Here is a 25,202-nt window from a genome sequence, read left to right as displayed (position 1 = left end):
GATCTAAACAACTGTAAAAGGAGGAAAAGATCTCTTCCATCCCAAATATTAGCTCTCTTCAAATCAGGCCTATATTAAAAACTATGAGGAAAAAAATCATGCTATAAATATTTACATTCATACCGAAATCTAAGGAGCAATGTTTCTCCAGTAATCAAAAAGAAACAAGCATAAGTAGACAGGAAACTGCAAAAAAGGTTTAAATAAATATTTGGGAAGTCACTGAAATTCATGCTTATATTGCACGGGGTAACATAATTCTTCTCTATAAAATATTTCATAAAAATTATAAAACGCAGATGATACAACAGTAACAAAAACCTAATCTCCCAGATAATTACAACAACCAAAAGATCCTAGTCTTCAAAAAAACCCACAAAAGCAAACAAAAAGCTTGTTATGTAATGTGCAAATAAAGAAGCCGAAACAAAAATAATCTAAAATATTCCAATTAAGAAAGTAGAACATTTAAGGTAATTTCTCCCATAATCTATTAATATTAGGTGGCAGAGATACATAGAATTTTAGGTGGGTTTGTTCCAACCAGTGATCCAAATTTCAGTCCAAACACACAGAGGGTCTCTACAAAGGAGTTGCGAAGACCAATGTAAAACAGAGTTGTGCGCAGCATGGCTGTGACATCAGCAATTGATGCCTGTGTATTCCACATTTACTGTGGAGCCTTTCTGAAGTCTTCACGAAAAAAATTACCCTAAGTAATTTACATTTCCAGATCAGTCAGAAAACAAATCAGTGACTGAAAAAAAGGAAAAGATCATTTAGAAACAAATGTTGCATTTTCCTGTACTTCGCAAACTAATTTTTATTTTTAAAGAATCCAGGACATTTCAAAGATTTCCACAGGACTCTGCTTCAGGACTGCCTCAGCCTCTCCATTATGCTTGATCCTACTTCAGTAATTTCCTTGTCACATCTCCTGTAAGACATACACATATATATATATATATGTCACAGATATATATACATACATATGTGTGTATAATAACTGTAATCTTTATTTAAAATGAGTCATTGCTAAAATTGCCACCTTTGTTATGAGTTGAAAAGTATGACAGAGCAAAACTTCCATTACCTGATCAATTCTTCAAATTATGCTTAAATTCTAACTGTATTTATACCAGTGTAAATACAGAGCATCTTTACAGCAATTAAAGCAGCTTCTCTGGATTTAAACTAGCAATACTCTGGATCAGCATCTCTCCTTTTAACCCTGGTGGATGACCTACACTCTTGGTTGGAAAAGGCAAATTAATTCTTCTTTGTTTTCTTCAAGGTTTTTCCCATCCTGCATAGCTGAACAAATTAAGCTCATAATATTTTACTACAGTGTGCCTGAAAAATCAATAGAGTAAGAGAATGGGACCAAGACCAAGTATAGCAACAAAGAAGAGGGAAATAAACATTAATCTCATTAATCTGACAACAATAACAAATTAGTAACATCAGTCAAAGACAAGGAAATGAGCATTTAAAGTATTCTGCATATTGCTTTTTGTAGCAAGGTTTGTAAAGCAAATCAGTCTGAGTCAAATCTGTCCCTTTGATTTCATATATTTGAGTTGTAAAGTATAACATGTGCCTCCTGCTCTCAAAACAGTATTACATTTAAGTAAATCCATTGATTTCAAGGGACTTAGTCCTGGTTTCTGTCATTGTAGATTCCTCATTAAAGAAAATTGGTTTATATTTACAAATGAAAATAAAACAATATTTTAAATTCACATCTGTCATACAGAGTTTGGCTTGCAGTACATTTGCGCAGGTCATGTCCCAGGAATCAAACTCAGCTGCTCAATGCTAAAAAAATGTATATTTATAAGATTCACATTTAACATTCATAAGATTTAAATAGAGACAAAAGAAACCATAATGCACTTCTAACCGAATTGGGGTATAAAACAGCAAGCCTCATTTCCTGAACTCCAGTGATACGCTCGATCTTGTTAGCTAAACTTAGCTTATAATAGAGGTCATTTCCCCAAGGATTGTTCTATCAGAAAGCATAAAAGAAAAAAATAAAAATATTAAAATGAATTCTGCTTTTAAGATAATTTGGTCAGTATTTCACATGTACCTTGTTCATAAACTCCTTCATAATACTGCTGCTCCAAGTTCTGTCAGGTTCTGTGTAGAAACATTTACAGGAAGACTTTAACTCCACAGCAGAATGGGATTGGAAATGAACATCTCTCATCTCTGTATGCATGAAGAATTTTAAAAGCTATCCCATGGGACCTTGGCTATGGTTTTGTCTTGCTTCCTTTTTCTCTAAGTGCAGAACCTCAGGCCAGTGTCATCTAATCCCCAAATATCCTCAGCCCTGGCCCTGCTCCAGCTTCGCAGCTGAACGGGCAGAACCTCCGTGTTCCCAGCAGCACGTGATGGGGTGTCCCCATGCACAGGATGCTGAGTGCTTCCCAGACTTGTTCCCTTCTGTAAATAAACTTTCTTCTACACAACACTGTCCCGTCTGACTTTAAAGCACTGTACCGCAATATTAACAGTTTGAATATAGTATGAAAGGAAAAACACGAAAGGTTGTTTTTGTACTTATAGGGGTATAAAATTTGCAGTATTCTGAAATAGATGCATTTGGAATAGTTAATAATAAAAAGAAGGTCCACAAATTAGGTTCTGACAACACGGATCTTTCTCCAATGATTACACTACCTGTCTGACTTTAACATGGCTGGAATCAGTACAGACAGACCACTGGAAAACCACCAGAAACTTGCTTAAGGAATTTACTAACGATCAATATTCTAAATAAATATTACTGATACTTCTCTTGAAAATTTACAGAGGTTTCAGTCTTTACCAAAGCATAGATTTTGGATTATTTGTAGCTGGTTTTAATAAAAAAGATTGTGACTAACATATGTAATTTTATTTTTATTATTTTGATATTATACATTGAAACTTAATAGTTTTCTCATATTTTAAAAGCATTTACTTTTAAAGTGAGATGTGCTATACCAGATTTCACCACAAAGTGATTTTCTTTTAAAAGTCAGTTATAAGTCTTTGAATACATAACCATTTTTACTTGCAGCGGTGAATAAAGAGAATGTTCTTATTATCCTAAAGCTCTTATACAGAAATCCAGTTTCAACAAATATCATACGTGAAGGCAACATTAAGAGCATTCTGCATGTAAAATCTGCATGTCATTTTTGCAAGTATATTTTTGAAAAATATATAGTTCTATTATTTATTCCACAACAAAAATAGGCTAAAACATAACACGTATTGTTTATTTGCTGTTTTTTGTTGTCCTTCTACAAGACGGGCTTTATTTTAAAGAATGTCTGGTTTTCAATCCAGTGTGCAGGTATACAAATACAAAAAATTTGTCTCAGCAGAGATCGTTTTGGTGCCTTTGAAACTGTAACTTTGTCTCTAATAGCAATAAAGACACCCCTTTAAATGATGAAGTTATACTAATTAAAAAATATATGTATTTTCTTGAATTGTGAGCATAATATAGCAACTAATGAGTTAAGAATAAACTTTCCACAGTAGTAATTTTTTTTTTTTTCTGTCTAATATACTGTTCCTCATGAATAGTATGTATATATGAATAAACTTTTATGGTCTTATATTTAGTTATCTATTACTACACAGAAATCTGCAAGACATGTAATTAACTTTTAATATAGACTTTAAAGCATTTAAGGGTTACTCAAATACTTCCTTAACAGATCTTTAAATCCAAGTATTTATCTAAATGAATACATCTCATACTAAGTTAGTTTTTCTGAGAGGAAGCTGTGAGTGTAACTCCTCAAATATGGTAAACAAGCTAACCAATGTAGAGCAATTATCAGCAAACCATCAATCAACAAACTCTGGAAACTCTCTTACTCTCCTAAAAGAACGAGTAAGATGAGAAAAACTATTTTTCTAAATATCCCAGACATTCCATCTTTGTCCCTTTCCTTTAATAAAGAACGTCTTCTGGTTCTGGATTGCTAATGTCTTGAAAATGTCATAAAGATACTTCATTATGAAGCTTTACAGAGATGAAGTGTGTTGACAGGCCCAAGTTCCCATTTACATAAGCATTAGGCAAACTGAAGGCAACATCTAATCTAATGTGTAGAGGATAAGCAAGAACAAAACATGCATTTAAAAAGCATTTTAGGTATCATATTTGCTCCCCGGAAAGTATCTCTTGAAAACTACAATATATTGCATATTCTAAAATAAAAAATACAATTCAAATTTTATAATGCATATATTTGAAAATATAATGGCTTGACTAAGGAACTTGCCTAAATTGTACCATTAAAAAAAAATAATTAAAATATCACTTTTAAAAGTTAAAAAATCAAAAAAGTAAAAACTTGCACTTTTTAAAAATTTGTAATCTCTCGGGTACAGTTTCCCCATAATTTCATTGAAATAATTTAAAATTTCCACAGTAATTTCCAAAGTGCTGAATTTCAAAAAAAATAGACTAAATCATATTGTTTGTTAGCAATTTTAGGTCATCTTTGCGACTGTTTTTAATCAGCAAGTTGTCTTCTAACGATGAAAACTCTGAGTGATCTCTCAGCACCAATCAATCTATATGAAAGGTGAACATTCCCATCGGAGTCTCCAAGACACTTCAAAGGACCAAAATATTCATACAGAACTGGTGACGTTTATCAGTTCAACATTTACGATCACTATTTGTCCCAACAATTTGGTTGCATTCGACCAGTGATTCAAAAGGTCCTACCAGGTTCTTCCATAAAGGCTTTAGGACAATGTTATTTCAAACACAGCTTTTGAGACGTGTCCATCAGTTTGAATGAAATAGATGAGATGAAGGGTGGGAGGATATCAAGTGATGACCACTTCAAAGCTGTTTACATCATGCCCTGTTTTCTCTGTCATTACAGACTGGGAGCTTGTTGGCTATAGCTCTTCAATGTGCATGTTCTAAAGGAACAGTCGATGTCTTTCATGTATCTGCCCTGTTTGCAAACAAGGTCAAAACACAAATCCCAAAATAAATCACGTCTTTATTTTGTTAACATATCTCCAAATTAATAAAATCTCTCTACAAGCCAGAATATGTCTTTAGTGCCTCACTAAATTTGTATTCATCTGATTGATGCTGTAAAGTAAATCAAACTATCACACGCTCTCACTTCGCGATGTTTGCTCTACAGTTCTGACAAGATAAAAGTACAGTGAAAAGTACATAGAAAAGTACAGTATGGTTATTTCAGTAAAGTGGCATAAATGTCTAAGAATATGTGCCTCTTGAGTGAGTGAGAGAGATGGGGTAGGCTCAGGAGTTCCCTCTGATTCGGTCTAAGGGAAGAAAATGAAACCCAGTGTAATGTACAGGAGTTCTCACACACACAGACACCTACACCCCCAAAAAAACCACTTTCCTTGTAAAGAGAGAAGGGAGAATAAGAAAAATAAGAAGTAACAGATTTACCTGCAAAGAGGATGACCTACAATTGTTATTTTATGGTTTCTCAGTAGAACTAGCAAATGGAAAAGTAATATGTAGAAGCTTTTGGCCTCCACTCTCTCAAAAAAATTGTACTTTTGTCATACAAGGCCCTTTCCTATTCTTGTCCCTAAGAATCAGATTGCATAGCTCACACATTCTTCAGTGAAAGAATATAGTTATCAGAGAAGTGAAAGAGGCTTGTGGTATCACTAGGTTGGTGTGGGACAGCACAAGTAGCAGGATTTTACAAACTCTCTCGCAGTTAAATTTTGCATATGAACACAATTTAATCCAAACTTATTTTTTATACCAAACCCACTTTGTTACGATTCATCTAATATGACTTTAGAGGTCAACAGTCCAGGTGTTTATATCTGAGATACAATGACAATATGTGCTCTTTAGAGATCATGAACAGAAAATAGGTACTTTCAGAGCATAGTCCATCTGACCTATTTTAGATGTCCACTTTATTGTGAAGCAACTCAGACTTTAGAATTACCTATGTATCTCCACTGACTACAAAGGGAATCTGAACTTTTATACTCGATGTGGACGTCCATACTGAATCTGTAATCTGTACTTTCTTTTTTTTTTTTTTTTTTTTTGTCAGATAAATTATTTAACTATTCTATCTTCTGGGGTGCAATAACTGGTACTTATCAAGAAGTAATATTTACTAATTCAGCTTTTAAGTTCCTTTTTCCTTTTTTGGCAGCTCACAGATCTAAATACATTATGGATCTTAGTGCAAGACTGAAGTGATAAATTACTAAGTATAGACCAAACGATTTTTAGGAAGGGTAAGTGATAGAACTATAATTTGCATTTTGATTACTTTTCCTAGAAGAACATGAAATGAAGAAGTAAGACTGCCGCATTCTCTGCAAGGTGCATGCGAAGTATACTGCTTCATGCGAAGAGAACCAGTGAACAAAGTAAAATTGAGGGCAGAGCCATGAGGTCCCTAGCCATGTGACGCTAACACCATGAAGTGTTAAATGGTGGCTGCTGAAGTAGGGCAGAATCCACTTCAACTACTCTGTGCTCATTTGCAGCCCGTTTTTTCCTAAATCAGGAATGAAGTAGTCATCGACGCTACGAATGGGATGAAAATCTTGATGATCAACTAGATGCAAACTTTTAAGTTAGGTGGGATGAATTCACTTCTTTTAGGAGTGAAGCGATCTGATCCTGATCCAACAAAGCATTTAAGCAATCGAATGATTACAAGCATGTGCACAGTCTTCCCTGAATGCACTGTCATTCATCTAGCTCAACACAGGAGACTGAAGCAGATTGCTGAAGCAGGATTTTAGCCCAAAATACAAAGTCCATTAGTACATAGTCAGTATTGCTCCTTATATTAATATACCAGTGTACAAGAATAGTTACACTAAATTCATCCACATATCTATCTTGGTTTTGAAAAATAGTTCAACTTTTTTTTTTTTAAATCAACTGAACAAATAGCATGTGCAAGCATCAATTTATACAGTCATATTAGTTTCACAGCATTTTAAACAAAACTTTTAAAAATAAATAAATTTAAGTATTATGGCTTTTTTAATACAGTACATTAATCATTTTTAAAAGAGCTTTAAAATAAATATTTACATTTCAACACATCCTGAAAAGGCATCAGTTCAGTAATTAATGTTTATTGTTTCTTATTTGTATTAGATGCTGACCATCACTGGAGATTTCTGAAGGTTTAATTTGTAAGCATTTTTTCTGATTAGCTTGGGTATCACTCTCACATATAAATATTGTGTGATGAAGATGTGCAATTGAAATATCTAACTTTGCAGCAGATGCTGGTCAATGATAGTGACCTTTTGTAACAGAAGGGTTCTTTTATCACTTGAGCTTTTGGTTTCGTGTTTCTCATCTGCTCTTTTCTGCCAGCTTAACTGAGAGTTTAAATCAAAACCTAATTAGACTACATATGCTGTTTAGGAAAAAGTTCTTGGAAAAGTCATGACTCATGTAAGCTTTGATATTTCTGGATAAATGAGAACAAATGTGATTTTAATTGTTTTAAATAACTTTCAATCATCCTCTTACTCAAATAAAACTAACTGAACACAGTCCTTTGATCAAAAGAAAAAAAAAAAATCTAGTAACAGAAGCACCAGCTCTTTATTTCTATCAGCTATACCGTCTATGTTTAATGATGAAATCCTTTATTAATATGCATGTTTTTCAGCTAAGTAGTATTACAACTCAGCTATTTTCTTACATATTTCTCATACCAATATCATAAACTTCAATTCTGAAGTTATCAAATTATATTTAATTCCTGAAGAAAAACAAAAAAAAGTCTGCATGTACATGTTGAGTACCTAGGATGCCAGCTAAAGTTTGCTTTTTATCAATGTTGATATAAAAAGAGTTGGTTTATTTTTATTTTTCTCCTTTGATATTCTAGGAGGAAAAATAAATTATTTTAATGCTATTTTAATCATAATGCACTTACCTGAATCACGCTTTTCAATATTTTAACTAGCACTAAGGAAGAACACATTTTAAATACTCTCAGCTTTCACTGGGTTAAAGAAACCTGTATCAAAAAGTGGTAACTGATGTTTTGTTCAAACGTTAATAAATACATTTGCCAAGAAAGCCCTGGCCTCTGATACTTTTCACACAGGCATAAGTTCTATCTCTCATGAAAAAAAAATTTAAACCTTTACATTTATATGTCCTACTTAGTTATTTGACCCAGTTCTTAATCAGAAGTAGCCAGAATTTTCTTTTATTCCACAGAGCAATTGCCTGCTGCCTTGCGAACTTGAGTATTTCCCCTGATAGAAAGCTGAGAAGTCATTATAAGGAACTGTGTCTTCCAACGTCAAGCCAATACAGTTCTCTCTTAATTGTCTGAATACAGTACTGTGTCACTACTGCATATTAAAGTGGCATTCTAGAAATCAAGATATTTTAGACATTGCCAAGAACAATCTCTGTAAACATCACCACGACTTTGTAATGTGCAAAAGCAAAATTTCATAAATATTAAAAAAAGCCCTAAACTAAAAACAGAAAATCACAAATCTAGATCCAGCTTTTCAGCTACTGTTACATTAGTGGTTCAATGAAGCTACCACAATTATGTCAGTTTGTGGAATATGTAATACACTGAAATACTTCTATTTATTGTTTAGCCATTATTGATATGTGACTGTCAAGACAAGAAATCAATATATAAAAGCATCAGACTTCAAGGATATTTTTAAAGAAATAAATTAAATATTAATTTATAGTGAGACAACACTGATACCCAGAACTTCTAAACATACAAAATCTACTGACATCCTAACAATATAAAATGCATATTAATGTTAATTGACACTATCAGAAATAAACAGTGATTTTCCAAATCTTCTAAAATTCAAAATTCTCAGCATTTTCTAAAAAATTTTCAAAAATCCCAATGCAACTCGGTAAGAAGTTTAATAGTAAGACCTTGATTACAGGACAACATTCTTTTCAAAAATTGAGTGAGTATACTTCTGTTTTAAAACCAAAACTCACCATGTAGAACAGCTAAATGTGAACTCATAACCCAAACAACTCCTGCCTGCAGACTTCTGCAATACAAAGCAATGTATTTAAAACATTCTTCACAGATCAGGCAACACGTAGTGGAACACAGAATATTCTGAAAGTAAAGTTCACTTTCTTCCAGTTTCAGATAAAGGAATGAAATTATAAAATCTGAGGTTTAGACTCGTACATCAGAAGTATTTTGATATATACTATTTGGTATAATCAACAGTATTTTCTGGAAAAGCATAGCTTGCTGGACTGAGAAACCCCCATGATTTTCATTCTTTACTGTGATAACTGTGTCGATGGTGGGGGATGGTGGTGGGGAAAGTTGAGGAAGGGGGCAGTAATACCCGATTACAAGTATTAGGTTGACTGTTATTCAGTGTAAATTTTATTGATCTCGTCATCAGCTATATGGTCATGTATTAAGTCAGTGCTTACATACACGATTATTGAGTAAATACAGTATTTTTAGCATTTTGTTCAAAAGAAAAGAAAAAGCAGCTCACCACATAAACCAACCAAATGGTGTGTACCTAAAGTGCATAGTTAGGTGTCAAGTTGTTTTCTATTCTGATTCTTAAGCTAAGAGTTATCTAGATATCCAGTTCTCAAAAAATTAATATTTACTCGTGCAACGAAAGCTATTTCCTGATTGAGTTTTATAAATGAAATACATATAAAACACCAGGAAGCCCAGCAAAATATTGCAATAGTCACGAAGTATTCATGACGAGTTCCTAGTTTCACCTGTACACACTTCAGGGTAGACCATGTACAAGCACATACACACACACGGCTATCAGACCGCTGGACCTGCTGGGCTGTCTCAGACACCAACATAAATCAACAGGCTACAGAGGGGCCCCGAGGAACCAAGTCAGGGAGCAGGCGGAAGAGAAGCGGCTTCTCCCCACGCAGCACCGTGCAGCACCATGGACAGCAGCTTCCCCGCCACCGCCCAGCCCGGCCTAACTCAGCCCGGCCCAGCTCAGCCCAGCCCAGCCTGGCCCAGCCCATCTCAGCCCAGTCCGAACCAGCCCATCTCAGCCCAGCCCGGCCCAGCCCAGCGCAGACCCGCACTAGGCAGCTTGCCGCGCCGCACACCAACCGCCCGCCAGTTTCCCCGGAAAGAGGAAGAAAACACAAAGTTGCACCCTTGGTTTGGGTTTGATTTTTTTTTTTCTTTCCCCTGCTGGAATAGCTTTTATTTTTAACACAGACTGGTTGGCCAAATTCTCAAAACACAGAGCAATACCGTCTGGCACTTGGAACCAGGGAACTGTAGGTCATTGGCACTGCATTTGTCTAGTTCATTGGTATGTTTCACACAATCCTTGTAATGTCAACCAGTTCATTCCCATCATCAGACAGGTATTTCTCCTTACTCAGTCTCTGAAGGTGAAATCGTTATACAGTGTACATTTGCTGCTCTGTTCATTTTCAGCACCTTTTACACCATGACATACTGCGGAACAAGTGCATGCTTTGTGGTAAAGTTCAGTCAAACTGAACTGTGGTACAAAAAAATCACTTTAAGCATGTAGATGTTGGTCGACTGGCAGCACAGAGTAATAGGTCAATTTCTAGTTAAAGAGTTACTGAAATGGCAGAGATGTCCTTACAGCAGTAGACATCTATTTATATTTTATGTTTTTTACTTATCCAATTCACTCTGGAAATAAAGTATGTTTACATTATCAGTAACTGTGTACACACACAGATTATAACCTAGAAACAGTGGGGTCAGAATTACTGATGAGACTACTTTACTTTCGTCAGGTTTAACACAGAAGAATAAATAGAGCGAGTTTCCTACTTTATCCAATTAGTATATTTTGGCTTCTGGAGGGACTGTAGATTGATCTGGGGGGGCAAAGATATGTGCAAATTCCACGAACTTACTAGTGAACGGGATTCTTTAGGCATAGCCTGTTACCATGAAATGATTTCAGAAGGCCCTGCTGAAGTTACAAAGCACAGAGGTGCTGCTAGGCCGTCTATTCAGAGCCGTGATTTGTATGCACCGTTGTGTTCCACTGCTAAAGCGGGATTTGGTTCAGCCTGGTTAATGTAGTGCTACAGTAGTGGAGATAATCCAGTTCAGTGCAAAAACCATTCACCTGGCCTGGCTCCCAACAAAAACCTCAAACAAACAAGGAAAAAAAGCATGCAGTTAGTTGCTTTAGGCACCAATGACAACACTTTTCTGTCCTTTCCTGTCTTGAGAGCTAGGCCAACTAACCTTGTGCAAAAGTGGAGAGAAGACAACAACTGCAAAGAGCCGAAGTGGGACCCTGCCTTCTAACAAGGGAAAAGAAAAACCTCTGGATCCCTCTGAGCGGTCGGTCACCGGTGGCACCAAAGACAACGGCCGCGGCTTACTGAAATGCTGTCACGGTCACTCCCGACCAAGGACCACCGCGGTCCCCGCTGACATCCGCCCCGGTCCTCCACCTTCTCCCAGCTCCACAGCCCCTGGCAGAGCGCCCGGAGACAGGGTCCCGCGTCCCGCTCCCGAGGCGGCCGGGACCCCCCCGCTCCGCCGCCGCCCCCGGGGCCAAGCGCCCGACGGAACCGACCCGGAGACGCCGCTCCGCGCCCCCGGCCGCCGCGGCGGGACGAGACCCCCCCGCCCCCTCCGGGCACCGCGGACACACACCGCCCCGGCGCTGGCCGAGCCCCGGCCCCCGCCGCGCCTCTCGCCGGCTTGGTCGCGGGCCCGCCCGCTCCCGGCCCCGGCCCCGGCCCCGGCTGGCCCCGGCCCTGGCGGGCCCGGGGGCAGGGCAGCGCCGTCGGGCGGCCCCGGCCCCGGCCCCGGCCCCGGCTGCCGTTCCGGCCCCGCTCATTGGCATGCAGCCCCCGTCGCTGCCTGCCGCCAAGCCGCATCCCAGCCCGCTGGAAGCCGGCAGGCGAGCCGGAGCCAATCGCATATTCATGAGGAGGGGGAAATCCAGCGCTGCACTCCCAGAGGACCGAGGATTACTTTTTTTTTTTTTCCGATGCTTCCCTCTCTCTCTGCCTCCCTTTTAGCAATTCGCTAGCGGGGGCTCCCCGCCGATATCCTCCGCAGCCCCGACTGCACCCTGAAAGCCACGGCCGCCGGTGCCAGGAGCAGAGCCCGAAGCAGCCAAAACAAGGACCACGGCAGCCACAACAGACGAGGGAGGCACGCCAGCCCGCCAGCCAGGGACAGGAAACACAGCAGGGGCTCCTACCTTACAATCCTCAGGACACGATTTCACCGAGTACTCATCCGACTGTAAATATTTCTGGAGCATAACCTCAAACTCTTCGTATTTCTCCTGAGCGTGCTGGTCGTAGCGCTGGTAAGCCTGGACGCACTGGCTGCAGGAGCCTCCCCCTCTCAGCACCACATCCAGACTGCAGTTCAAAGTGTCCGGATTGGACAACCCGGCGAACAACTCCCAAAGTGTGTAGGAATTACAAAAGGAAAGGTAAAAACCCGTCAGGTCCCAGCCGGGCGCCGGGCTCTGCCCCGCGCCCCGCGGCCGGCCCGGCCCCCCCCGCCGCCGGCACACCGCCTCCGCGTCCCCCACGCTGAAGCACTGCCCGGCCGAGGAGCTCGGGGGGGGGCACGTCTCCGGGGGCCCGGCCGTGGAGTTCCCCAGGAAAGCAGCCTTGCCGTGCCGGGGCTCGGTGCCGTTGGTGCGGCTGCCGCGGCCGCCGCCGCCGCTGCTGCCGCCGGGGGAGGGCGGGAGGGAGGGCGAGGGGGGGGCGAGGAGCCGGGGCGCGGGGGGCGCCGGCTCCCCCATGCCCGCCAGCAGCTCCGGCTCCGCGGGCTCCGGCTTCTCGGGCGGCGGCTGCTCCTTCTCTCCGGTCCCCGTGAATTTGGCCTCGGCGCAGAACCACAAGTGATCAGAGAGCAGGACTGTGAAAAACAAGAGCGATGCCAGGGACAGTCGCCATTTCTGAGCCCTCTCTGAATCCGTGAAGGGTTTCTCGTTCTCCCGGGGTGCGAACCAGATTTTTAAGCCGTCATCATACTGCCGACTGCACATCCAAGCACCCCTGGTCATATTTTGGGAACGCACAGCCCTGGCCGACTCCACCGTGAGGGCTCCTTTGCCGGTGTCACCACAATATGCATTGACTTGAAAGATTGGGGGGATTTTCTTGCCTGCCTTCCCTTCTCTCGCTCGCTCGCTCGCTCGCTCCCTCTTCCACTCTTCCCCCCTTCTCTCTCTTTCTCCCTCTTCTTTCTTTCTTCTTTTTCTTCCTCTAAGATATTACGGGGTTTCGCCGGTGGCTCTGCCTTGGTCTCACCACACGAAGCAGCCCCAGTCCATCCAACGCGGAGTGCCGTGGAGAAGATAAGAGCAATAACGCAGAGAGAGGAGGAGGGAGAGGAGATGGTGGTGGTAGTGGTGATAGTTGGTGGTGGCGGGGCTGCGCGGCTGGTCCTTTCCCCTTCTCACCCAGGCATGGTCAGATCGCAGCTCCCCATCTCCCTCCTGAGAAAAGCCGGCTGCCCCCGGACAGCTGCATGCCGCGTCCCCCGCTGCCGACGGACGGCTCCGGGAGGGCTCCTCGCCTCCTCTTCCTCCCTGCCGCCGCCGCCGCTCCTCTTCCTCAGCCCCGAGCCGCGGCACAGATGCCTGCACCGCTGTCTCCGTCTCCTCTTTCTCCTCTCCCCCCCTCCGCTCTAACTGGAGAGACGCTGCTGCAGGGCTCCCGGAGCGCTGCCGAGGATGCTGAAGAGGAGGAGGAGGAAGAGGAAGAGGAGGAGGAGGCTGCCGGGGCCGCCGCCGCCGCTGGTGACAATGGGCTGCGGCTGCCGCCGCTGCTGCCGCCGGGCGCGGTGTCCCCGGGCGCACGGGGCGGAACTGCCTGGCTGGGGGCCCCCGATGGGCACAGGCATCTTGGGCCCCTGGGCTAAGTTGCCGCCATCTTCGTCCTGGAGAAACACTTTTTTGGGGGGAGCTCTGCCTTTTGCGTCATCTCCTCCCGCGCCGAGATCTCTCTATCCTGGCGCATTGGCAGCAGCAGCAACTCTGCCTCCTCCTGCTTGAGGAGGAGGAGGAGGAGGAGGAGGAGGAGGAGGAGGAGGTGGGAGAGGCACTGGGGACCACATGGCCCCTCCAAAGGGCTTCCTCAGTGCAACTCTTTCTACTCGTCTCACCAAAGGGACTGCTCGGTACCGTCTCCCAGCCCGCTCTCCTTCAGGGTCTCCTTGCCTTTGTGGCCCTGAAACACCATGTCCAGGCAGGATGGTGGCTGGAGAGGTCTGTTGCCATGGCTATTTTTGTCATAGCAAATCACAAATGGCATATGAAACTCCAGGTGCTGGATCCCGGCAGGTTTTGGCCCCACAGTAATATGCCTGAACACAGCTGTCTCTCAACGAGCTGGAAAGCATAAACCCCAAGCTGTTTCCCCAAGAGAAGTTTTGCAAAACCCTGGTCCAGCACATGAGCTGGGTGAATACTGACAGTCGTCTTTTAGATGTCACTGCCTGGAGAGAGACAGAGGTGATGAATCGCTGATGATCTCCACTCAGACCCACGGCAGAGATCCCACTACCTTCTGGCCCCAACCAGCAGGGTGTCTCGATTGAATAAACATACTATTTGGTCACTCCTGAGTTACCTTGATCTTGCTTGCTGATGCACCTTAATGTAACAGCAACAGAAAAAATTGGATCCCACACAAGACAAGAGAAGGTACCAACTAGATATTGAATGTGATCAGATGAAGACCTGGAGTTACTAGAAGACTTCGTCTCAAGACATCAGGTATGCTGTCTGGCCATAGCATAACCAAGACATATGTTTTAATTCCTCCTTTGGACTGGAGGAAGGTTTAGAGGCCACACCTTTCCTTGTTGGGAAGCTTTCTCCATCCTGGGGTAAGGGACCATTTAGAACTGCTAATGACCCTTGAACAAGGTGCACAATGTACCCCAAAGGGTGGCATTTCCACCTTTTTTTTGGTTAAAGAAAGCTTTATTCCTTAACAAATATGGCCATGATCTATAAGTTTATTGATAAAGATCGCTGTCAGCTCTCTAATTCAGCTTTAAAAGCTGTAGTGGGAAGGAATCTGAAACTAAAATGCATCAGAGGAGGTCAAAACTTGCACCTTTTCTGACTGCAGCTGTTGTTAACTGAGGGGTGAGCTTACCAAGGAATGTGCTGGAATTGCCATCACTCTGAGTAATAAATCAAGGCTGGATGTCTTTCAAAAGGAGATGGTATGCCTCACACAGAAGACGGCAAACCTGAGGGAGGAATTCCTGAGCAAGGTTCTATGCCCTGTGTTATGTTGAGGGTCAAAGTGCATTATCCTAACGGTCTCATCTGCCCTTAAAAGATCTGTGGCCTTAAAAGATTCTACAGTGAGCAGAAGTTATCTGTGGTTTTGATTTTGATAGACTATTTAAAGGCACAGAAATGTGATAATATTGTCAGAAAAAGTCTACAGTACTCAAATCAGAATGCATCTTTGCAATTCTCAGTCAATCATCTCACACCATCTGCTAATGGTACATTATTAATTTTGGTCTTGGAGCTTTGATTGAAATGATTTGACATACTGGGTCCTGTACTGTATCTGCATTTTTGTAATGCTTTCTTTTTGGGGACAAGACAGTGACCAAGCTTTTAAAAGGGAATCAGAACAACTTCTCTTAACACATAGTTTTGCTTGTTTGGTTATGTATTTTGTAGTGGAATAGAGGGACAGAATCAGAAATACAGGACAAAATAAAAAAAAAAAACAAACCCCAATCCAAAACGAAACCAAAACCAAACAGAAAAACCAACTGGGATAAGCAACAGGTTCCTGACATCAGGTCTGAGATTTTCAGAATGTGCTCTATTAAGATATTTGTCACTGTCTGCATAATTATTCTGTATTTGACATCCAAACCCAGGTTGAAGGAAGTGAGTTTTGGAGTCTGCATCTGGCAAACAGGCTTGTTTTACAGTTTTTTAAAGAACATTGTTTTCCTTTTGTCTTGTTGGGAAAATTAAGGGGTAATAGGCAATTTTACAATCCACGGAGAAATTAGAAATGTCCCTTATCTCCACAGTGAAATTTTAAGAATTGGTAATGAAAAAATGCTAGTATCCAGACCTCATCCAAAACTTAGTATAAGAGTGAATTTCTAAGTCCATGCTTTTCTGTTTACACTTGTCTAGGATCAAAGCAAATATACTCATTCTGCTAGGATTTTTTAGATATACTTGGCTTCTAGAAAAAAATCCATTTTCACGTCATACAATATTTTCACACATTTCCCAACTTTGTCTGGAAAACAGAGTGAGAGTTCTTTTTCAACACCTAGCAATAAACTATAATAAGACATTCAGCATTCCTGAAATGAGCTCGTCCTTGATTTTCCAGTGACAGCTTTCTGTAACAGAGGATGTGTCATGCAGAACTGTTGTTTTGCCTGTTAGTTTCCCCCAAAGCCCCATTCCCTCTCCACCTAGCACAGTGAATAACTTACGTTAGTTGCAGCAGCTGGTTCCTGATGGATCTGAACAGATGCAGTTCAGTTCTCTGGTGCCCCTTAGTGTTAGGTCTTGGAGCTCAAGGGAAAAACACAAGGCTATAAAATAATATCTGCAAATCAAGAACCTGATTGCATGCAGCAGGGGAAAGAACCTGAAGTATATACTGTAGTTGCTTTCTCTCAAAGGTCCTTCAAAATTTTGTTATCATAAATCCCATCTAAATAACAGAATTTTATTTAAACTAGCTTAATGGATCACATGAATGTGATAAAAAGGGACAAGCTTTCCTCAAAAATATCATTACAGAATATCATCCTCATATTCATCATTCATGCTAAATGTCTAGTGGTACAAAATACTGGCTTCACTTTGAAATTACACTTTTTTTCTTTTTTTTTGTTGGAAATACTTATTACTCGTGTTCCAAAGCTTGGCAAGTGAGAGGGACTCGTGGAAGTCTTGTCTCCCTAGCTGGTGGCATTACCAGATGTTTCACAGACAGATTAAAGTAAGGTAGTTCACTGTCAGCTCTGCCCTGTAGTGCTTCGATGTTCTTTAATCCTTTGACTCCTAATATGTAACCTAGCCAATTTATCAATCACTGAGGACAAAGTCTAATGGAAGGAGCATGAACAACATTCAAGAGACTTGAAGCTGTTGCTTAACCTACATACCATGTGTTTTCTTTGTGAAAGTACTTTATGAAGCAGAAATAATTATTGACATAACATGTTCATGGTAATAAACACTCGTCAGAATAGAAGGCTTTATTATTTCAAAGTAAATGTCCTTAAATTTTTGCCTAATATCATGCATACAGTAGTTTCCTGACTCAGTATCTTGCTTGTCTTTGTTTTATTCAGTACACAACGGTAAGGTCTGAAGAGATGTATATAGGTCTTTCAGATGATTTTAACAGGTTTGAGAACTGTGCCTTATCTTTGCAATGTATATTCTTTATATAAGAAAATAATTATTTTCTAATTGCTAAGCAGCACTTCTTTTTGTGAAATCTTTTATTGGGCTATTTTTAAAATAGTAGATTTAAATTTATTTTTGGGTTGACTGGTTCTACTGATAGTAGCAATTGTTGCAACAATTATTAACAGAAGTACTCAGTACTCCTTGCATTGGAGTGTCATCCAACACTTAATACTAAGCAAACATTAACAGGCCCTTTACTGGTTCCTTTTATATTAATTATTTTTTACAGGTTAAATAATTTGCATTCAATAGGAATATCTATACATTCTTTGGTGGCAAAATAATATGTCAAGTATATTTTTTAGCATTCTCAGAGTTGTATAGTTTTTGTTTTATTTTGACTTCTTACAACAAATTGTGGGTATTATTTTACCCATTACCTGGGAAGGGAGTCAGAGATTTAGTTATCTGAGTCTATTTGCTAAGAGTAATATCCATAATGGTTGTAAGACACAAGCAAGTTAAGAACACTGAAGAATTAATTTTATTTCCTATCACATTCCTAATGCTTTAGTTTCCCATTCATTATTTTTCAAAAAGCTGAATTATTGTGAGAAAGCTTCAGGCATCTGGGCCTGATTGTCCCAAAGCAATGGGAAATTTATGTCAATGTTAGCAGGCACTGAAGCTACTAATCCCTGTTCAAACAGCTCTAATTCAGATTTTAAGATTCATGCACTCTCCTTTGTTCCCCCTTTTCACATTACCCTCAGTTTTGTCCCTTTGGCTTGATTTTTTTAAGCATTTCTTATAAAATTAGAGGATTAGCTGTCACCCAGTAAGTTACAAAAGTTCATCAGATGGGATTTTAAAAGGCTGTGCTTACGAACTTGGAAGATACCAGTGTCATTAAACTGATTGAATTATCTTGCAGAGTTTTGCTCTGTATCCTGTGAGACTTCTTGATAGAGAATTAGAACATGGTTTTGTTTGTTGACATTTTCAGCCATGGAACAATGAACAGATAACATGGGATCTGGAAGTCCGATATTTTTTCTCCAAAATTGGTAGGTCATCTTCATCATGACATCTTTATAATGAGAGCTCAGTCATAATATTACATCCAGCTGGTATATTTAGTCATGAACTGAAATGAACTGAGGCTATTCTTCATTAATTAAATCCATCGAACAAGTGAAATACAACTTTTGCACATGACTGCAGCAGGAAGAAGATAATACAAATGTGTCGCACAAATTAGCCTATGCCTGGTAGAGTAAGGTCTGATCCAAACCACGCTGAGATCAGGGGAAAGATTGCAAAGGGTTTTTAAACCAGGCTTGTAGAAGGGATATAGACAGAAGAATAAAGATTCCCTCCATATGGGGATGGAAGAAAAAGGATTAAAAGAACCACCAAAAGGTAGATTACAGCTTTTAAAATATTTTTTTCCTCCTTTCCCTCTTTTACTGGTTGTATACATTTTCTGTTTGCTATTAAATGTTATAGCCTGATTATGCTTTTACAGACCTTAAAGACATCTTTTTGTCTTTTCTGATTCATTGCCTTATAGATATCCTGTCACTTTCTTGTATCAAAATTCACCTCATAGGAAAGAGATAATACTTGGGTTTTTCTCAGAAATAATATTTTATAATGTTTTTCTTAATTAAAGTTTTTAAAATGTGTGCACTGTGTAAAAAATTTTACATTTTTGTTGATCAGTCTCAAAGGAAAAAAAAAAAAAAAAAGTACTTTTAGATTTAACCTCACTGGTCAATTCATAGTCTGATTTCCTGTTTAAGCATGTTACTGTAGAACATTTTTTTATCAGCTTAAATTACAATGCCTACATTAGGTAGGTTTTCTTTGTGATATACTGATATGATGCTCCTATTCCAGAATCCACACTGACTTTTATTTGTAGCCCTGTTTCCACTTGTGTCTGTGGTATGAAGAATGTGGAAAAGAAAGAAAGGATTAATTTAGAAATAATATATGTTACCAAGTAAATTTCCCCACATTTTATTCCACTTTCCTGGAAAAATATTCCATCCTTAGAAAACTTTTCAGACTGATCATATGAAGGATTGGTAGTGTCTTTGTGTTTTGAGTACTCATGTCTGCAGTGTGAGTTTTAAGAGTATGAGCATGCAGGAGAGAGATCTAGCAGATTCTGTCCTGAGGTTGCCCCATGTGGGGGTTTCTTCTTTTGACCAGAAGAAATACCCCTACTAATAAAACACACAGAGCTTGCCCATAAGTTGAATAATTATCATTGTAATATATCTTTCTCTCCTCAAAAATGTAAACAGTTTTCTAGAACTTTTAATCTCATACAGCTTGAGCTATCTATATTTAAGCATCCAGTCAAAGCTTATCCTTTCATCATCTTGCTAACAAAAAAATATAGCGACCTCCAGAGTACAGCTCACTCCATCCTTAAATAGTTGTCTAAGACAGGTGCTCTTGTATGGCAAGTCATCTTCTGCCATCTATTTCCACTGATTATGGAAGAAATCCCCCTGATTAAATTGTTGCCTATTGAACACAGGTTTAATTTTCAAAAGCTAAGTGATAATTTTAAATTAATCAGCCAGGTTCCTGGCTTTATCTTTTTGTCCTACAGAAGATTCTTCCTGAAGAAAAAGCTGTAAACAACTGTAAACAGGATGCAAGTAAAGAACCCCTAAGATTTTATTCTATTTCCACTCTTTAGATGGGGCATGGTTCTGTCAAAGCATCCATTCCCTCTTCCTCAGCATCTCTATTTATAAACAGGGGAGGCTGGGAGAATTGGCTAATGCCCGCAAAGTAATAGTAAAAATAATAAATTCACCTCTTGATGGGCTACTGTATAGGTCAGCATATTGTGTTATTTCTTATCTCATTTAGCTCCTAAGGACTCAATATTTGTTATTGTTTCGAATCAGGTTGCTCTCCCTTTCTAAGTGGCATAACATACCTTTGTGAATAAACAAATAAAGATTTTCTACAGAAGGGCTCTCGTTCAGATCATTCTCAATCTTAGGGTAAATGACCAATATTGGTTTTCTAATTTTCCAGTAAAATGCATTACCTGATATTTGGTGATGTATTACATTTTCATTACATTACATTGCTGGGAAAGCAGGGCTTTATTTTCATGCTTTTTCTTGGCGGGGGGGAAGACAGAGAAAGGAAATGTAATTATACTGGGTACTTTAGTCTTCTAATTAGTTTCACTGAGTCCTAAATTTAACTCTTACATTCTGCTGAAGTTCATTTTTCTTCTCTTTCCTTTCATCTTGTTCTCTTTTTTGCTTCTGGAGACAGCTCCTGATGGCTGGCTGTGGCTGTGTAACACTCACCTCCTCCCATAGTCCCAAAGCGAATACAGCTTCCAGCCTGTTACCTAGCATATTCAGTCTTGCTAGGGGGAAGCAGACAGGCTCAGCCTCTAAGTGCTACCATTATGGCTATAATTTGCCTGAAGTCACAAATATGGTTGGCCCAGGGCCAGTGGAAGTGCAGTGTGTGTTGCTGAGATGACCACGAGTTCACAGACCATCATTTCATACGACATTGGCTAGCTCCATTGCAAAAGGGCTTCATGAAACAGTAAGAGAGAAAACCCTTCTGGAGGGCAATGATCTTCAGCTTCTTTCTAGCATTTCTTTAAAAAAAATAGTGCAATTTCACTGTGTCATTACTTTTTTTTTGACTTTTCTTATAATTACTTATAGATGAGAACTCCTTACAGACCAGAATCCCTTTTAGGACACAAAAAATGCAAAAACAGAGTCACTGCTGTACGTTAGGTACCTAACTTAACACTGACAGAGAGGGATTCACTAAAGTAAGATAATTAATCTCCCTGAAGTGCTTCCTTAGTGTAGACAGTTACAGACTTCCTTGCAGGGAACAATTTTAGACACCTTCTCTGCATCACCCCACAGAAGAACCTCTTTCCCTTTTCTCTGTCCACCAAGCCTCAGGAGGGAGCTGGTTTAGACTGGCACCTAAAGCGTGGTTTAAGATTACTCTCCAAAGTCTCTAATGTGCAGAGCATGTAAGTTAAAATCACGAGAAGATGTAATAGGTGTTTAATAGACATACAGGATCAGGAAGAGTGCCAGTATTATAGCAGTAAAGACATAGTTAAGGAGTGACCAGTGGGGAGGCCGTAATTCATACTGACATTACCGAAAATTGGAGACATCCTTTTGAAATGGAAAACTACTGATTTTCTTTTTCCCTATTTTTTATTTAAAATAAATGTTTCTAACTTTCTTATTTATCAACTGCTCTGAAAGCTGTGCTCTTTTTTCTCAGTCTGAACTTTCTGCAGTGACTAGTTTGAATAAACAGGACAGATTTGGGGGTTCAAAGCAGTGAAACTTGCATTGCTCATAAAAGTTGTCAGGTCAGACCAAATTAAATGATGGTTTGGCCTTCACATTTTAAGTTTACCAGTCGAGTGAATATACTACTGTCTTAAGGTACTTTAAAAGCCAAACAGACATAGCTAGGTTAAGAAGTGGCACAATGAAAGGACAAGAGTAGTGGCGAATTTACTTTGCTTTATATACAATGATATGGAGAACTTAAAGTTCTTGATGGAGAATTCCATCCAGAAATATGGTTAGGACTTGAAAATTTCGTAATTTTTGATAGCCTTCTGGCAGAAACTTGATTTTTTTTAATTGCAATTTATCTACCCTTCAGATGATGAAGCTACAGCTGAATAAATGTGTACTCCAAAAATGGTAGGATATTTTTAATATTAGACATTTTAAAAAAGTTAATCAGATGTTAAAAGCTAACTAGATGTTTAGACAGTATGTAGGTGACTGAAATGTTTATGGTAGTCTACTGAGGCACAAAACTAGTCTATGTACTTTACATAACTTCAGTTTAAAGGCTTTGTCATATTTCCTAGGCAACTTTCTCAGTCTTTAGGTGCTGTAACAGCAGAAGCATAGACACTGGTGATTTTTGGGAGAAGCAGGAGTTATTTCATAGTAGCTAATTTTAGCCCAATGAAGACTTTTTTCTCCTATTGCCAAGAAAAAAAAAAAAAAAAAAAAAAAGAGAGAAAGGCTCTTTCAGGGTGATTCAGAGCATGTAAGTCTAGCTCTCCAGTGCCAAAATAATTTTGTATATGAAAATCAAAGCTTTTAGTTTCACAGACACATTTGAGAATGCTGCTCCCAGTTTAATTGACAAAATTGTACATGCACAACCTTTTTTCCTGAAGCACCAATGCAAACAAGAACCTAATGAAAAGTTATTTTTTAGGCATTAACTGTATCTATTAATAATTTTATGTTATGAAGAATGAAAACTATATGTTCATCATAAGCACATACAGCAATTTCTTCTTGGGAAGAGATGGGAAAAGTAGTCTGCTCCTGACTGTGAGCAAATGCCAGAGTTTATGCTACTCACCTACCTGTAATTATTGGTACCATGAATTACAAAACTTCTGAGCCATTGAAAAGCAAAAAGCACAAATCTAAGGTGAATTTAGGAATTTCCTTCCCTCCCACACCTGTAACCATTTCAGGCTACTTTCACAGCAGAAGATCTAGATTTGCCCATCTTCTGTTTTGAGGGTTTGATGAAGAAGCTTCATCTTGTGAAAGTATTTCCATAGATATATTTCCATGGATATATTGTCCAAACATACTTAATTTTAGGCAACTGGAAAAGCAAGGGAATATAAAACCATTCTAGGGTTCACAGTAGATTTTCTCATACGGGGTTAAGCTTTGTCAGTTGTTCCTAACTTAGTAGTTCTTCAGTTTCTAAATTAATCAATACTTGTGCACTAAGCTTGTGCATACACAAGCATTCTGCATGCAGCAAAAAAGTGCTTCTGTCATTATTCTGACGATACAACAAGCAAACATTAAATACACTTTTAATACATAAACATTAAAAAATCTAAAGGAGAAATAAGGTATTGTAGATATTAATTTGGATACTCTGTTAGCAGATCGTTTCCCTCAGTGGAGCTTATAGGAATTGCTTAAGTAGTGTCTCTGTTCTCATTCTAAACATGGAAGAGTTACTCAGAGTGGAAAACACACAGACAGTTTGGGCCTTATTAATAATTCAAGCAATTGTATTTTCAATTCTGTTCTTAATTGCAAAACAAACTAAACAACATTCATTTTGAAAGGACTGCATAATTCTTGGATATATTTCTGTACAAATATCTTGGTGAGATCTGCCCAGATAAATATTTCTCAGAGCTTTCCCTTTAAGCTGGCAAGGTAGGCAGACTATGAGTTTTGATATTAATTAAAGATATCTGCATTAATTTACAAAAAGCTGATTCCTTTGCCTGTATAAAAACTGAATTTCTTGTAAGGTTTTGCATTCCCTTAAATAAGCTAACAGTAGTTCTGCCTCTTTAATCTCTCATTCTCCTTGAAAATACATGTATTTAGAAAGATTAATCAGAAATACAGTGCTGAAGTCCCTATCATATTACAAAGACTACACCTCCGTGCAGTCATTGTTGGCATATGTCCATTGTAATTTTATCTGCATTTTCATATCATCCGAGTATCAGACTCAAGGATTAAACTACTGATGGACATTTTTGAGAAAGCTGCAAAATACAGGTAAAAAAGGTATGAAGAACAATCATTCCATAAATAAGTTTGACGTGTTGGTTGGGGTTTTTTCTTTATAAATCCATTTGTCTTTTTCTCTCCAAGCATGGACAGAGTGTGTGGCTATGGAGTTACAAGTTAGATCTGGAAAAATTAATGGTGAAGGTTACTAAAATATATTAAAAAAATAGAGATAGTTCGCTGAAATTCTGTTGTGGTTTCAGCTGTGAAATTTTTCTTCGCAGTAGCTAGTGTTGTGTTTTGGATCCAGTATGGGATTTGGTATGAGAAGAATGCTGATAATATGCTGATCTTCTCAGTTGTAACTAACAAATCAAGGACTTTCCAACTTCCCATGTCCTGCTAATGTGCAGGTACACAAGAAGCTGGGAGGAAGCACAGACCTAAACTGGCCAATGGAATATTCCGTATCATACGAGGGCATGCTCAGTATATAGATGGAGGTGGGCTGGAAAGCAAAGGCTCTCTCTCTTCCAGGATTGAGGTTTCAGGATTTTTTCTCCTCTGGGATCACTAGCCAGGAATAGTGTGGGCATTGGTCAGTGCGTGGTGAGCGATTGCATTGTGCATCACTCGTTTGGATTTTCTATTAGTGCTATCATTATTGTCATTATTATTTTTATTTTATTTTATTTAAATTATTAAATTGTTTTTATCTCAATCTGCAGGTATCCTTACCCTTACCCCTTCAATTCTTTCCCCCGTCTCCCAGGTGGAGGAGGGTGAGCAAGTGGATACATGGTGTTTGGCTGCTGCCAGATTTAAACCACAAGTGTCAACATATTTGTATTATTTTGTTTTAATCATGCAATAGTACAAGTGACTGATAAAAATGTTGAGTAAGAAGTGGGATGAAAATAGTGCTTGTTGGGACTAGAGTTGCCATTGGAATATCTTCATAATTATTGTGCTGGACACCACAGTGCACCTTATTAAAAAAAAAAAAAAAAACGTTTCATGAGAGGCTTTTCCTGGTGGGAATGCTCATTTAGTGTCTTCCAACCATTTCTTCTTCCATGTGCTTTTTCCTGTCCCCTTACTTGTTTCATTGCTCTGTCCCTCTGGACCAATGCAGCTGCTATGCTGTAAACTGGACTAGTGAAATGATAGTAACCCAGTTCATTTCAGTAGTGCAGT

The 25,202-nt window shown here is 39.5% G+C and overlaps 1 protein-coding gene across 1 annotated transcript in view; it reads right to left on the bottom strand.

Annotated features, from left to right (window-relative positions):
* NALF1 (NALCN channel auxiliary factor 1) overlaps positions 1–13,944 on the bottom strand; it is a 492,777-nt gene extending 478,833 nt beyond the window's left edge. The window contains exon 1 of the mRNA XM_074930712.1: positions 12,253–13,944. Within this exon, the coding sequence (XP_074786813.1) occupies positions 12,253–13,074 (822 nt within the window). The 5' untranslated portion in view covers positions 13,075–13,944. The remainder of the gene's footprint in view (positions 1–12,252) is intronic.
* Positions 13,945–25,202: the final 11,258 nt, after the last annotated feature.

Source organism: Athene noctua, chromosome 1 (assembly GCF_965140245.1).
Source record: "Athene noctua chromosome 1, bAthNoc1.hap1.1, whole genome shotgun sequence".
In the NCBI taxonomy this organism is placed as follows: domain Eukaryota; kingdom Metazoa; phylum Chordata; class Aves; order Strigiformes; family Strigidae; genus Athene; species Athene noctua.
The sequence above is the reverse complement of the archived record's forward strand: the minus strand, read 5'-3'. Positions and strand labels throughout refer to the sequence as shown.